The 14,494-nt window shown below is 35.4% G+C and overlaps 1 protein-coding gene across 2 annotated transcripts; it reads right to left on the bottom strand.

The window, feature by feature from the left end:
* Positions 1-80: 80 nt before the first annotated feature.
* On the bottom strand, positions 81-14,373 carry LOC136819585 (leucine-rich repeat-containing protein 43-like). Of its 2 annotated transcripts, XM_067075818.1 has the most exons (15): positions 14,138-14,373; positions 10,440-10,491; positions 9,038-9,219; positions 8,429-8,539; positions 8,035-8,165; positions 7,340-7,460; positions 6,638-6,755; positions 6,350-6,426; positions 5,249-5,348; positions 4,502-4,585; positions 3,078-3,326; positions 2,616-2,674; positions 2,141-2,300; positions 1,624-1,776; positions 81-1,255 (listed from the first exon to the last, which is right to left on the bottom strand). In XM_067075818.1, the coding sequence occupies exons 1-15, from the start codon at positions 14,225-14,227 to the stop codon at positions 1,035-1,037; spliced, it is 1,908 nt and encodes a 635-aa protein (XP_066931919.1). In that variant the 5' UTR covers positions 14,228-14,373; the 3' UTR covers positions 81-1,034. The 2 variants fall into 2 exon arrangements, with proteins under 2 accessions (XP_066931919.1, XP_066931920.1); XM_067075819.1 differs by lacking the exon at positions 10,440-10,491 and having other exon boundaries at positions 14,138-14,222.
* Positions 14,374-14,494: the final 121 nt, after the last annotated feature.

The raw sequence follows: 14,494 nt of genomic DNA, 5'->3' as shown, positions 1-14,494 counted from the left end.
GAAATGTGGTTAATTGAAGCCTTTCGTAAAAATTTATCGGAATATGGTTAGCTAAGGTAGTCCAAATAATTTGTATTCAGCGCATTTAATTTTATTCACATAGTAAAAAAATTGGAACAATAGGTAATAAATAAATTATTTACAGATTTTAATTAGATATTTGAAATTCCAAAACTTAAAATTTCCCTTAAGGATAAGATCTGACAATATGGATAATAACAATGTGGGGAGTCTTCTAATTCAATTTGTTCTCTAATCTTTTCCCCTAATCATTTTCCAGATCGGTTAAATTACTAGTACTAATCACATGATAACGAGTGCAATTCGAATATAATTGCACGAGTGATTTTTTTGTTATTAATTTTCCGAGTCCGAAAGGACGAGGAAAATTCGAAACAAAAAAATCACGAGTGCAATTTTCGAATTGTACGAGTTATTATGTGATTACGAGCTAATCGCACAATGGCTTTCACTACTTTTTCCCAGTTAGGAAAGTAAATTACAGAAATTACACTGAGAGTTTTATATTTTTCTCTTCTCTTATGTCTTTATTTTATTGTTGTTTATTGATTTTCTTTCTCATAAAATAAATTTCGAATGCAATTAAAACGTTCGATGCAAAAAAAATGTAAGAAAAAACATTAAAATCAATTTTGTAAACATTGGCGCAGCATTGGAGAGTGTGATTAACGATTAATTGCTCTCTACAGGATGCAATTAACGATTAATTGCTCTCTTTGACGGCGTGCCAAATAAGAAAAAATAACCCATCGTGCGATTAGAAGAATGATGGTATGGAAGACAAATTTTTGATAAAGTCTCAAATTCTATAAGATTCAAAGACTAAATAAAAGAGATAATCAGATGGTTTGAGATACTTCACATGTAGATCCCTTCGATGGTCCGGAGCAAAAACAAGCAAATTTTTTCAATTTTTCGCCAAAATTAAATTTCAGGAATATATACACAAAGACTTAAAGGTTAAACTTAGAACTATCGAAGTAATCTACATACGAAATACCTCTATCTAATATTCAACAAAATGATACAGAACGACTGACATCTTTCGTATGCAGTGCGCCATCTTTGACACTCTTCCAACGTACCAATTCTACGGCAACCGAAAGAGTTATATCTTTGGGCGGGATTGTCTCTGATATGGTAGTGGCGGTGGTGGAAGGCGTATCACATTTCATTTTATTTCGCGAGCTGTTCCGAACCGATGTTGTGCGACTGGGTGAACGACCAGATAAATCTGTAAGAAACAAGAAAGTGTCTTCACAAAAACTTTTGTCGGTAAACAGATTGGATATCTACGGAAATTTAAAAATTCATTGTCGTAAAGAGAATCCTTTGTACTACGTACTTATATTTTGGTACAGAGTACAAAAACTTTTTAGACATTATTATTTTCATGCTCTATTCTGTATTCCACACGCACAAAATCTTTTTCAAATATTTAAATTTTTATTAAGTTACGGCTAAGAGACCAATTTCTATCGGAGAAAGTACGGAAATGTTTTTAGCCTGGTGGCTGACGATCCGCTGAAAATTTAATTTGGGATACTTTTTTCACAGAGAATAACATAAACAGGGGGTGTTTGAATGACTTTCTTTGAGTACCTTTATCTTTATTTTTCAATTTCTTGGTGGAATCAGACTTCTTGTTATGACTGTTGTTGAGCGTGTTATTGTTGGCGGCGCTCTCAACGCGCGGTTCGGCAGCGGGCACCGGCAATCGTTCAAATTTGATCACTTGCTCGTGTCGAGAACAATCTGTTGCGAGAAGATGGGTAAATTTAGGATGTTTGTAATACAATAGCTTCAAGAAGTGTGATACATTTTTAAGTTGACAGAAAGCCCTTGCAATCAATTAACTCGAATCATCCGAACTATTCGAGACAAAAATTGGTAGAAAAATGAAATTAGGTTGCTAGCAGTAATTTAAAAAGAGAATTCTATGGAAACAGTAAATAGTACATGCTATGACAAAGGGGAAAGTTATATCTAAAAGAAAAAGGAACGAAATATTTTCACCGCCCCACACTATCACACTTATTGTGCCATACCCAACTGGTAAAAGCGTCAAAACATGATGCATCACAGTTGGACCTACCTGATCCTATGAGATGAAGCTTACCTTCAGTCAGGAGTTGATCAAGTTCGATGTTTGAACAAGCAATAGTGTACTGAGCGCGTGACCATTCATGAACTTCGTTGTCTGTTAACTTCTTGGGAGCTTTTCCTCCGCCACCTCCGCCTCCACCTCCCTTTGTTGCCGCCTTGTCCTTCTCATCTTTCTATGAGAAAGTAATGAACTTTTGGAGTGAGTTAAGAAAAACAGTTTCCCTGGATTGTGTCCTCCGCAGCTGGCACAGAACGTCCATCTGACATCGCTAGCGTTCATATAAAGTCAGATGAAGGTAAAACAACGTTGTACATCAGCTGGGAATCTCTATGGTATATTTTGTCTCAGGGGTATAAATGGTCCAAAAAGTCACACATTAAAAACTTAATCTTTCGATACATTACATATTTATAACGAATTTCAAGTATGAGTGGAACCACATAATTTCCTTCGATTGGTAAAAATTTCAAGAGAGGAATCCACTTACCTGCTGCTTAGCGAGGGAGATTTTCGATTTGCTTTTTCCGTCTTTCTTTGGCATTGGCTCTAGAATTAAACAAGCATATTTATCAATGCTTGTATCCTCTTCAGGTACACCTTTTTTATTATAAGCAACCAAGTTGCTAAGGCTCGAGCCCTGAAATTAGCCAAATTTTGTTCACTTCCTTATAAAGTAAAAGCTTTTTAGATAATCTAAGCATGGAAAACGATAGCCCTTGACCCAATAAACATAAATATGGTATAATATCAGGGGTGGTCAAAGCAAATTTTTCAGAAAATGAGCTAAAATGCTAGGCAACCCCAGCCCTGACAAGAAAATTAGAGTTGCTTATAAAAATGTGTATTAAATGATGAAAAAGAGATCTCAATTTCAATAGCAACAACCGAGGTTAAAACAGTCAACGCAAAAGATGTGCTTAAGTATAAAGAAAAACAAGAAAACAAAAACCTTTCAGTGTAGTATCCATTTTTTCAACGACAGGTGGCGATGCGTTTGGTTTGGGTTCATTTTTCACCAAAATTCTGTTTTCAACAACCCGAATGGCAATCTTTTTGCTCAACAGCTCATGTGTTTCAGTTAAGTTATTGGAGCTGATTGCTTTTGCGAATTGGAAAGAAATCTCTACATCAGTCTCGTTTTCGACCAGTGGTGTTGGGATTGGAAGTTCGTTTGTTTGGATCAATTTTGAAGTAATCACTGCTTTTTAAAAATAAGATAAATGTTGTTTTTTATCTAAATAAACTTTTTCAAAAAATTATGATAATCTATCCATAGGATTTGGAGAAAGAGCCTGGCATTGTGGTGCAGTCTCCATTGGCTGCTAGCTGAAGCACATCGATTTCTAATGATATGATTGCAAGGTCACCGTAAGCAGAATAATTCAGAAGGGGGTAATTTTTTAAAGACGGGAGGCGGAGAAAACAGTGGTGGAGATTTTGTTCCTAACTCGATGTCCTTCCGTCTACTAAATTCCGCGTAAATTCGATCTATATACCTATTGTGTTAGGTGACATTATGTGATATCTCAAAGATGGTTCATAGTTTGATCAGCATTAGAATTATACATATTTCGGCTAGGATCCCAAAACATGATCTTATATCACTTAGTTATTATACTTTGTTAAGAGAATTTATCATTTTATTGTTAACGACAGATGAAAAAGTTTGAACATATACTTGGTTATGTCAGAGATTTTTGGACATTTTCTTCATTTAATTTTTATGTCTAAGCAAACCTTCCCTAAGGTGTTTGAGTAGGACTTATATTTTGTACGTTTTTGTCCTGTCAATCTTTGACAGAGCAGATACAAAGCCTAGAGAAAATAAAACTTGAAGAATAATTTGCTGAAAAGATTTTGCTTTTTAAATAAGAGTGATATCGTATGCTTACTCATCAATTTTAATTTACAAGCTTTTTCACATTGTATTGACACGGATGTGGAGCAAAATTGGTCAGAAAGAGGAAAAGAAAAACATTTTTTGCTTTTATCAGCATAAATATAACCATAAGTAGACACTGTCCTGATATTAAATACGTGTCTGATATAAAACGGGAACAGTAAAAATAAAACCTTTAAAATTTGAAATTTTCGATGGCTTTGCTAGGAACCTACAAATTCGAGTGAGTTTATTTAATTTGAAAACTCTGAATGCCTTGAAATTACAGGCGGCACAAAATTAACGACGCTTAATATAATAATAGCATTGTTTGCGTGTGTAAATAAAATACGAAATATTTTATACCTATCATTATGTTTTGTTATTCCACTAATGAAAAAGTTTTTTTGTACTAAATAAGTTTACTAAGATCTGCGAATCAGACTACATTAGGCTGTATAGTAGTTTCAGAAAGAAGAAATAGGGGTGTGTACCTTGAGGAGGTTGTTTTTGATGAGAAGAAGTGCTATCACGATGTTCGCCATCAGCGCCATGGCTCGCAACATGAGCCACCACCGCTGGAAACAAACATGAAAACAAACATGAAAACGAAACATGAAACTTGCTTAAAATCGGTTTTACTCACGACTTTTATAAGATGTAATGTAAAAGTACCTTACAAGAATAATTCATTTTAGTGGATAGCTGGAAAAAATAAATTTAAGAGGAATTTAAGTTGGTGGTTGCAGAATGTTTTTGGTCAGGATTCGTTATCAAAAAGCCAAAAACACTGGTTTAAGGCATGAAATGGCACGAATTTGAAAAATACAAGAAATTCACCGATTCCCCCGATTTTTTTTTTGCCAAAATTTCTTTCCTTTAAGGTAAGTAAGCTTGTGACCGTAAATGGAACTTCTGAGTATTAGCCAGAGAAGCGTCAAGCACCATTTTGTATGACCCAAAATCGAAACAATCGTAGCCGAATACTCTTCCTTTACGTTACGCAGGGTTTATAGTACCTTAAGAACTTATTTTGACGGGAACTAATTTTGGCGAATTCGGCAAATTTAGACAAAATTTGTTCCCGCCAAAATTAAAAAAATTCATCAGTCGCCAAAATAAGTTCCCTTAAAGTAGGCATAGCAAGAAGGGACTATAAATCGATTGAGATTGTTTGGTATTGTCGTCGGGAAAGAAAGATGATATCGCAGGATGGTTGAAGTAAATCTTGAAATAAATACTTGTCGTTTCTGAGTGCTCTTGGTCCTTTACTTCATACGAAGTAATGAAATCGATCTCTACATGATATTTGATTACGGTCCTTGGAAATTCTTCAATGTTCTAAAAATCATATTTAAACATATGAGCATTGATGGGAAAAAGAAAGATTCAACTTTGTCTAGGGAAAAATAAAACAATTCCATGAACAAATCTTGCGTTATTATTGAGAAAAAAAACGTATTCAAATTCAATTATCTTGTCGTACGAAGAAATTTACATTGGGAAGCAAAATTGAAAATCTTAGAATACTGGCATGAAAGTCACTTATACAGGGCAACCAACCTTTTGTGACCTACCCCCCCCCTTGGAATTCCGCTTATTTTTGGCGGATTTTCGTCTACCCTTACGGAATTCCACTGCATTTCAAACCTCACCCCCTTGGAACGGAAATGGACCTTCTTAACAGGGGGTGCACGATTTTTTTCTGGAAAAGCCCATTGTGACTATGTAATTGATGTGTAATGAATTTAATTGTAGACGATCCTATCGTCTACACAAGATCACTAAAAAGGGAATAGTTTAGGAGAGGCGTGATAAATTCGGGTGGAGTAAGCAGTGGCGGAGATGTTTACAGTTTGTTCCAAAACTCTACCGCCACTTTTTTCCCGTAAACCGCCCTGACGCCCTAACTCTTTCTCGCATTTACTTTAAACGGACAATAGCATCGTCTAATTCAATTGGTAAACAACTTTGAGAGAAAAAATTCACCCAATACATGAGTGACTAGGAAGAAGGTACGAATAAACACCCCTGTCTCACAGGCCCGGTGGAACATTTTCCCTCAATGGGAATAAAAATTCCTATTGAAATCCCAATATGGATAGTAATTCTATTGTTCCAAGGTTGAAAAATCCAATGTGATGATTTTGGAATGCAATTTTTAAACATTGAGTCCCGATTGGGGATGAAATCAACGTAAATGTCCCAGTGGGGCTGAAATTCCAGGGATTTTCCCACCGGGACGAAATCTTTGCCAAATTTTTCAGTTAGCCTGGGGTCCCCAGCGGGTTTACGACACAGGAGCGTGAATAAGTGCTGGTTGAAATTTATTAATGCCTTACTCCGCAGTCCTCTTGCTTTTCGAATCCTTTCAAATGGTCTATGTTGACATTAAATTGAAATTCCTCCAGTGGAAGGTCTAATGAGAAAAAATTAAATAATGTTACAACTACTAACTTTTATAACCTTGGAATAAGCTATTCCGCCATCCTTGATTAGAGTTTTACCCGCAAAGAAGCCTTTACAGTGCCCAAGCTCAAATTCTGCCTAACATCAAAAAACGCTACGTCACAAGCTAAATTAAACGTGAAAATATAATTTCAAATAATTTAACATGATAAACATCACACCTTTTAATGTACTAATCCCTTTGAACACATGTCTCTCATCGGCAGTAATTTTGACGTCATCCAAAATGCTCAATGTTTTGATTGTATCTATCACGTAACCACGGTAACCGGCAAATAACTTAAATGGTAGATACGAATTACGAGTTCTAATCTTTATCTTTAAGATAGTTGAGGTGACACCGTTTTCAGAAATTGAAAAATCGACGCCTTTAAATTTTAATTAAAGTTTGACTTTCAAACGGCTCCTGTGGCCTGGTTTTATTGCTTTATTTACCTTCAAATCGTATAACAATCAACGCAGAGTTTCGCTGCACTTTATCAGGATAATTTTGTAAGATACCGGGCGTCCCAGAAAAAAGTCCCCCTCTTTGAAGTGAATTTTCTCGAGTTCTATGAACTGTTAAAGCATTAATCCTTTTGCATTGGAAAAAAGAAGGATAAACTTAAATTTTGAGGGGTCATTTGTTAAATTTAGTCAACTAGATAAAAAGTTATGGTCTAAATGCTAAAAAATTACTTTTCAAAAAAGTCGAAAAAACGCGAAAAATGAGTCCCCTATTTTATAATCTTTGACTTACATTTTTCTATTCAGTTGAGCTGCTTTTTTGTGAGTATTGTACATTTTATTTCCAAACATTTCTCGAAGCAGAGTTACTTCAAATGAATGAAAGTTGATTAACTGCGTTGATTAACTTAACTTACAAATACAGGGTTTCCTTGAAGCAAAAGATTTCTCAGTTTTGGTAAAGTCGATAATATTGCTGAAGTTTCTTTCAAGTTACCCACTCGGTTGAATGATAAATCCAGTGAAAGGAGACATTCCCTAAATAAAGACGAAAAGATGAGTACAATATCATTTATTACACACATGAAATTTCTTTTGAGTGCAGGAATTTATAAAAAATCGTGAGAAACACAAGCAATGGAACTTAAGTCTATCAATAGCTTTTGTAGGTGGATGAAAAAGATAAATTAGCGAAAGTTTGGAACATAAAGAGCTTTATGATTACATCTAACATTGGGTGGACGAACATTTCCAGGGGGTAATTCGAGCAGAATTTCCAGAGGGTCTAAAAAAGTGCTTTTTCATTTTTCCAGGTGGTAGAAAAATATTTTAAAATTTCCGGGGGGTAAAACCCTGATATTAGTTCATCCACCATCACTTAAAGATTTAAAGAGAAATTTTCCAAGGGCCTTTTTACAAATTATGACATTTTCCAGGGGTATCAACCCTTTTCAAAAAACTGTCTTTGACTTGAAAAAGGTTCGTCCACCCCCCCCCCATATATGGAAATCTAATGGAATGGCCCATTACCGCTTAATTCACTTGGCAACGACGAAGCAAAGCCAACAAATCTGAGAAAAATATCTCCATGAAATAATGCATGTATACATACCACGACATAGGTTCAACAAAATCGCTGACAGATTTGATCAGGTTATAACCCAAACCAAGATGTTGTAAAGGAGGTCCATGCAAAGATAAAGATTCAACGCTGGTTAATCTGTTGCCACATAACTCCAACACCTTAATAAAAAAGACGATCTATCTCACAAAAAGCTTGTGGACAACTAATCTTTAAAACGGCCAATTCGATTGATTTTCAAAATATGCCGATTTTGCCCTGGTTGCCAATTATGTTGCATTCGATTGGCAAAAGATAACCCAATTATATAGTGCAAAATTTTTTTCTCTAGTATCCAATAAAACTCTTAAGTCTTAAACACATCAAGAGTGAATTAAAATTTTAATGGAAGAAATACATTATAGTTAAAATAAAGCTTTATTACTTTTAATTTACTTGGTAGAGCTGCAGCATTAACTTCTTCGATGTAGTTTGCACTTAGAATCAATTCAGAAAGATTTGAAAACTTATGGAAATCATAATCCAATGTAGAAATCTGAAATGAAAATAACAGAGTGACTTTGCCATATTTTCTGAGGCATGGTTAGTTTGTTATGGAACTCAGGTCTGACCATATCATTGGATAGAACTTAAAATTCGGAGAGAGAAAAGTGTACTTCAATAAGTTTCACATATCAGCAGGTAAAGCAACAAGGAATTTCATCTCACGCAAAAATCACCCTACTTCTCCACTAAGAATTCACTGTAAAATCAGTCAACACATCACTTTTAACAAATTAGTTGTTGGATCCGTTGAAGACATTGCAATAGCGAGTTTATGTATGTGTGTTTTTCAGTGACGGAGACGGTAAGGTTCTAATTTGAGTAGATCCTGACCAGCTGAGGACGACGGTAAATCAGCACTTTTACCATCCTCGATTTTGCGGGGCGGAATTGCGGGTTTTTCCAAATCGCTTCAGTCACTCTACCGTCCTCAAAAGTGTAAATACATAAACTCGGTAATGGTGCATATGATAAATAAAAAAACTCTTACATTTTTGTCAACCAAACGAAGGTGCTTGATATACAAATGAAGATTCTTTTTATCTATCAATGCTGGATCCTCGACTGAATCTGATTGTAATTTTTTGACATCACGACTCCATTTCACGTCTTTTTTGAAAGGTCCTTTTTGGTTCAGTTCGTGTAAACTCTCTGTCGTGATTAAAGATGGTTCTAAATAATAAAAAGAAGGAGCCTAGTATCAAAATAAAATCTTTCAAGTTTTAGGACTTAAAGGTTTTATTTTTACATAAAGTGTTCCCGTTTCATGTCAAACACATATTTCATACCAGGACAGTGTCTGTTGTTGTTATATTATGCTGATATCAGCAAAAAATGTTTTTCTTTCCCTCTTTCTGGCCAATCTTGCACCACATCCGTGTCAATCCAATGTGAAAAAGCTTGTGAATTAAAATTGATGAGTAAGCAAACAACTCTTATTTAAAAACAAAACCTTTAATTGCAATGTTGTTATTTAAAATTAAAAATTATTAAAAATATATATATATAAAGGGACCAATATTTTCATAATTATACATTTTTTCCGTTTTTTTTCATTCCTTTTTTTTTTAATTTTTCTAAATATATAAATCAAACCAATCAAACATTCTGTCAAGAAATGAGAATTTTATGCGAAAAAGAACCAACAAACAATAGACATAAAGTTTAAAAAGCCAAGCAGAAAAACAAAACAGCAATCACATAAACACAAACACCAAAAACCACTCAAAAACCAAACAAATGCAATCTGGAGTCCCCGACTTGCGACAGGTGCAGCGGCTTTAAACATGTCTTAAGGACGTCCAACACTCAGCCTCTAGAAAAATAAACAAAAACTCGCACACAAATACAAAGAAACAAAAAAGGGGTTAAACAACAGACAAAACAAAACATTCTTTATAACTAACTGAGTCTCAGAACAAACCAACAAACATTCCAAAGAAACTTGATATTTACGAGAAAAATGATTATTAGAAAAGAAGAAATAACCTCCTAACACAAAAAAAAAATTTATACCATAAATCTGTGAATAGTATATACATTTTATCTTTATCAGTGCCGTAGGAAGCATTTTCATATTGGGGGGGGCTAAAGTTTAGTGACACCGCGAGGGCCAACCATGGTTTGGCCCGAGGGGGGAAATTTTAAAAATTTGAGCTCTAGATTGCTTAAAAATACACTCAAAACATGCACATAAAAGACAATTATGACAAATTAAAAAAGAAAAACTTTGCATTTTTCAAAATAACCATTTTTGAAAAAATTATTGGGGGGGCATAGCCCCCCCCCTTGCCCCCCCAGTTGCTACGGCACTGTATTAAAACAATACGTAAAAACACAAACATATTTTTCTAATTTAAAGAAAGATTCAAATAAGGAAGATTTCAGCTAACCTTTAGTTTTCGAATACTGGAGCAAATCAGAACGATAACGTAGGTTGTTTCTCTAAAAAAGAGTTGAATTAGGTTAATTTAAAAACAGTGACTTATAGTCTGGCTGAAATACAATAAAACAGGGGTGAACGTAGAAAAAAATCCGCGTAAACTTTCTTGGAAGCGAAATTTTATGTAGATTTCATTATCATACTCAGAGCCTCATGATGAGGCCCTTGGGGAAAACCTTTGGTAAAAATCAAGCCTGAAGTGTACTTTTTTGCCCTAAAATAATAAATAAATAATAATGCCCGTTTTTGAGCACTGTACTGGTCATCAGCTACACTAAAAACATATCAAAGCTATTCAAAGTCTTTGAAAGTCAGCACTATCACCATGTGCTTTCGCCCAAGGGCACTCTCCTAGCACTTGACCCATTTCAGATCATGGATGACACTGTTTAATTGATTGTGGTTTCCAGAAGTGTTTGTTGGGAAATCCCCCCACAAATTTTTGAGACAGGGGTATACATTTAGTGTTTTAAAAGGCACCTACCATTGCAAGGATAGCACTTTTCAAGGCATTTTATAGCGAATATGGGTCCTAAATGTTATATTTCACCAATAATTTCCCCCAAGGGCCTCAACGCAAGGTTCTGAGTATGTTAAACCTCATAAAACTCTGCTTCCAACGTAGTCTGGACCCATACTAATTTTTACTCCATTTCACAAAGCTCACATGAGATAAAAATTAGTATGGTAGAATTGGAGATTTGAATTTGCCACCAGAAAAAAATCGTTTGAAAAATGGCCAATCAGAGTTTTGTTGCATAAATTTTTCGGGAGAACAATAGACATAATCGGCCAATCAGAAGCTATTCTACAAAAAATTGTAGAAATTTTTGTCCAAAACTACCCGTCTACCAGTTCAAAAAAAATTGTGAGTAGACGGGGCCCCATCTACTTCCAACGGTACCAAAAAAGTTTATGCGGAATTTTTTTACATTCGTTTGATTACATTCGATTGGTTTGATGTGGATTTTCGTTTGAACTTGTGTGTTTGTTTGACACCGTCCGGACAAAACAATACATAGACATAGATAGCCTGTTCTAGACAATTATACACTAAAAATCAAATAAACTACGCAGGAGGCGCTAGCTACCTATCTACTTTTCTATCACTTTAAAAACTAAACCATTTATAACCTTTCCAGTGGCGACCCAGCTGATGCACCAGACAGTTCGGTGCCAAAAAGTAAAGTATCATCCCTAAGCCTGTCAGCCACACAGGAAGTGTTGATTTTTCGAAATTCTGGACACCGCCAGACACTTGTGTGTTTCAATAATAATGCGCACCAGCCCCAAGTCTAATGTTGAGATTGTCCTGTGTTAAAAGTATACTCATCCCACACCGGACTTTGCTTTGCTCTGCGGTGTTCGTAAAGATTGATGCGTCAGCAGGGTAGTATATAATACTGTAAGTGTTAGATGCCCTCTGTCTTGGGTAAAAAAATTGGGGATTGTCATGATCACATTGAAATCTTTTTTACCTTCAACTTATATTTGTGATAAAAAACTATACCGTGAAGTCGGGTAACTTGCATCAGTGGAGGGAAACTTGCCATCAAATGATGACTGACCAATCAAAGCAGCAAAATTTCAAAACAAATCATGAACCACACAGCTCCGCTTGCAGCTCTACTCTACCATTTTAGTTTTGATTTAACTTTGTATTCTAATGATACTTACTTACTTTTGATGGGTTCTTTGAGTCTCTCAATCATCCAATTTGGAAATCCGATGATTCACCATTTCTTTTCTCTCACACTGTTTGAATCCGCTCTCCTGTAGGGATAATAATTCGAGAGCAGTGGTTCGTCCGGCAGTGTGGAAAAAAAAAGGTCAAGTTGTCTTTTGAATTTAATTTTTGTGCAGTTTGTGATATTACGAATGTAGAATGGGAGAGAATTGAAAAGCTTAGGTCCTTCTTCAGATAGTGAGCCTCTCCAAATGTTTTTGTGTTTAGAATTTACTTCTTTAAGGTGGCATTTTCGTCCGAGTCTCTGGTTTTCGTAGCAGGTGATACCCCCTTTGTTCTCAGAGTGGTTGAAATTTGGAGAATATTTCTCTAAGATATACCAAGTATAGATGATTTGATATCTTTCTCTACGTCTTTCCAGACTGTATAGTTTTAGAGTTTTAAGTTTTTTCCAATAGTTCAGTTTTTGTAAAGAGAATATTCCATTTAGGAATGATTTTTGAAGCTGTTCTAGTCGTTGCATTTGGTGTCTCTTGGATGGTGACCATAGCTGTGAACAGTAATCAATGTGAGGGATTGCCAATGTCTTCCATAGGGTCAGCATTACAGTAGGGTCCCTTGTTTTGAAAGTTCGATATATCCATGAACTGATACCTTTGACCTTGTCGATTACATTTTCTATATGATTGTCATATGTCATACCCACATCTAAAGTGATCCCAAGGTCTTTGACTGTAGTCTTGGTCTCTATCACCTTTTGGGTATCAGAGAAGTATTTGGAGAGTTCTTTAAGTTCTTCATTTCTACCATAGTTGAGATGTTCAAATTTAAGTCCATTCAATTTCATGTTATTCAATCCAGTCCACTCATAGACTGCGTTCATGTCATCTTGGAGCTGAATGATATCAGCATGGTTTTTGATTTCTTTCATTAGACGTGTATCATCAGCAAATGATGATAAGAAAGAGTGTAATATCTTTTTGTCAATGTCTTGTATCATTATCAGAAACAGTAGTGGTCCAAGCACAGATCCTTGGGGAACACCAGAGATGACTTCTGACCTTTCTGATAGTGTGTAGTCAACAGAGACTTGTTGCGTTCTACCTGTTAGAAAGGATTTGATCCAAGCAAGCAGTTTGCCTTTGATGCCATTGGTTTTAATTTTGTTCAGAAGAATGGTATGGTCGACTCTGTCGAAAGCCTTGTTAAAGTCAAGGTAGATCACGTCCACATTATTGCCGTTTTCTATATGGTGGATAAGTCGTTCTGTGTGAGAGAGAAGTTGGCTCAGGCAGGATCTACCAGATCTGAAACCATGTTGGTTGCAATTAAAAAGATTGTTGTCTTCAAGATGTTTTTGTATCTTACTTCTGACGAAATTTTTTGAGACATTCGAAGTTAAAGCGACTGGTCTATAGTTTTCTGGTAAACCTTGATTGCCTTTTTTGAAGATTGGTGTGATGTAGCTTGATTTCAGTAGATGGGGAGTTTGACTTTTGTCTAGAATATTTCTCCAGATAAGACAAAGAGGAGTTGCAAGTTGTTGTCTGGCTTTTTTGAGCAGGATTGATGTTAGCCAGAGATCCAATGAAATATATGGCAAATTGTTGTTATTATTTGATTATCTTTGATATTGATCCATTGATACAACCAATACCAAAAAAAAAAAAAAAAAAAAAAAAAAAAAAATGAACTTTGCACTTCTCTAGACGAAGAGTGCCAGGTTGATCGCAACCCTGTTTAGTGCTGTATTTATCCGATTTCACAGCATCTACCGTTCTTTTTGTACTTTTTATCAATCTAAAATCTTATTCACTAATTCTTAATGGAGTGAATTTTTTTATCTGTCAAATGACCAGAAAGGTCATTCATTTGAGGGCTATGCATGTTAGCCTCCACTAATGCAAGTTACTCGACTTCACGGTAGCTAAAAAAATAGTAATAAAATTTTCTTTCCTTACCCATTGTCCATTTCCTGTTGGAAAATTGTCCAATGCTAACTCTTTCAAATAGCCATCAAAAGCCTCTGAGCAGGTTACAAATTTCTTCATCTGAATTAAAGAATTAGAACTTTTAATTTTAACCAGAACTCTTTTTCATCTCGTAAAAACTACGATTTGCAGGTTTTTTGTACCAAAAAATCTTGAATCTTTGATCGCATTTTTTGCTACCATGTTTGTCATCGATTTCTCATTTTCCCAATTTCCGAGAAAATTCTGATACACCACGCATCGCACGCAGAACTCCCCACACGCAGAATTCCCCTCGAATTCTCGGCAATCGAAAATATGAAACTTCGACTTCGACTCCCAGTCGCC

The sequence above is a fragment of the Clytia hemisphaerica genome, unplaced genomic scaffold (assembly GCF_902728285.1).
Source record: "Clytia hemisphaerica strain Z4C2 unplaced genomic scaffold, Clytia hemisphaerica genome assembly, whole genome shotgun sequence".
Classification (NCBI taxonomy): domain Eukaryota; kingdom Metazoa; phylum Cnidaria; class Hydrozoa; order Leptothecata; family Clytiidae; genus Clytia; species Clytia hemisphaerica.
This window is presented reverse-complemented; position numbering and strand designations above follow the sequence as displayed.

What these genes read in the sequence shown, in the direction of transcription:
- LOC136819585 (XM_067075818.1), bottom strand. Translation starts at nt 14,227, where the DNA reads ATGAAGAAATTTGTAACCTGCTCAGAGGCTTTTGATGGCTATTTGAAA. An exon ending in CTCTACCAAGTAAATTAAAA is followed by an intron (nt 8,166 to 8,428) that starts GTAATAAAGCTT and finishes TTTTTTATTAAG; the next exon opens with GTGTTGGAGTTATGTGGCAA. An exon ending in ATTGAAAAATAAAGATAAAG is followed by an intron (nt 1,256 to 1,623) that starts GTACTCAAAGAA and finishes TGTTTCTTACAG; the next exon opens with ATTTATCTGGTCGTTCACCC.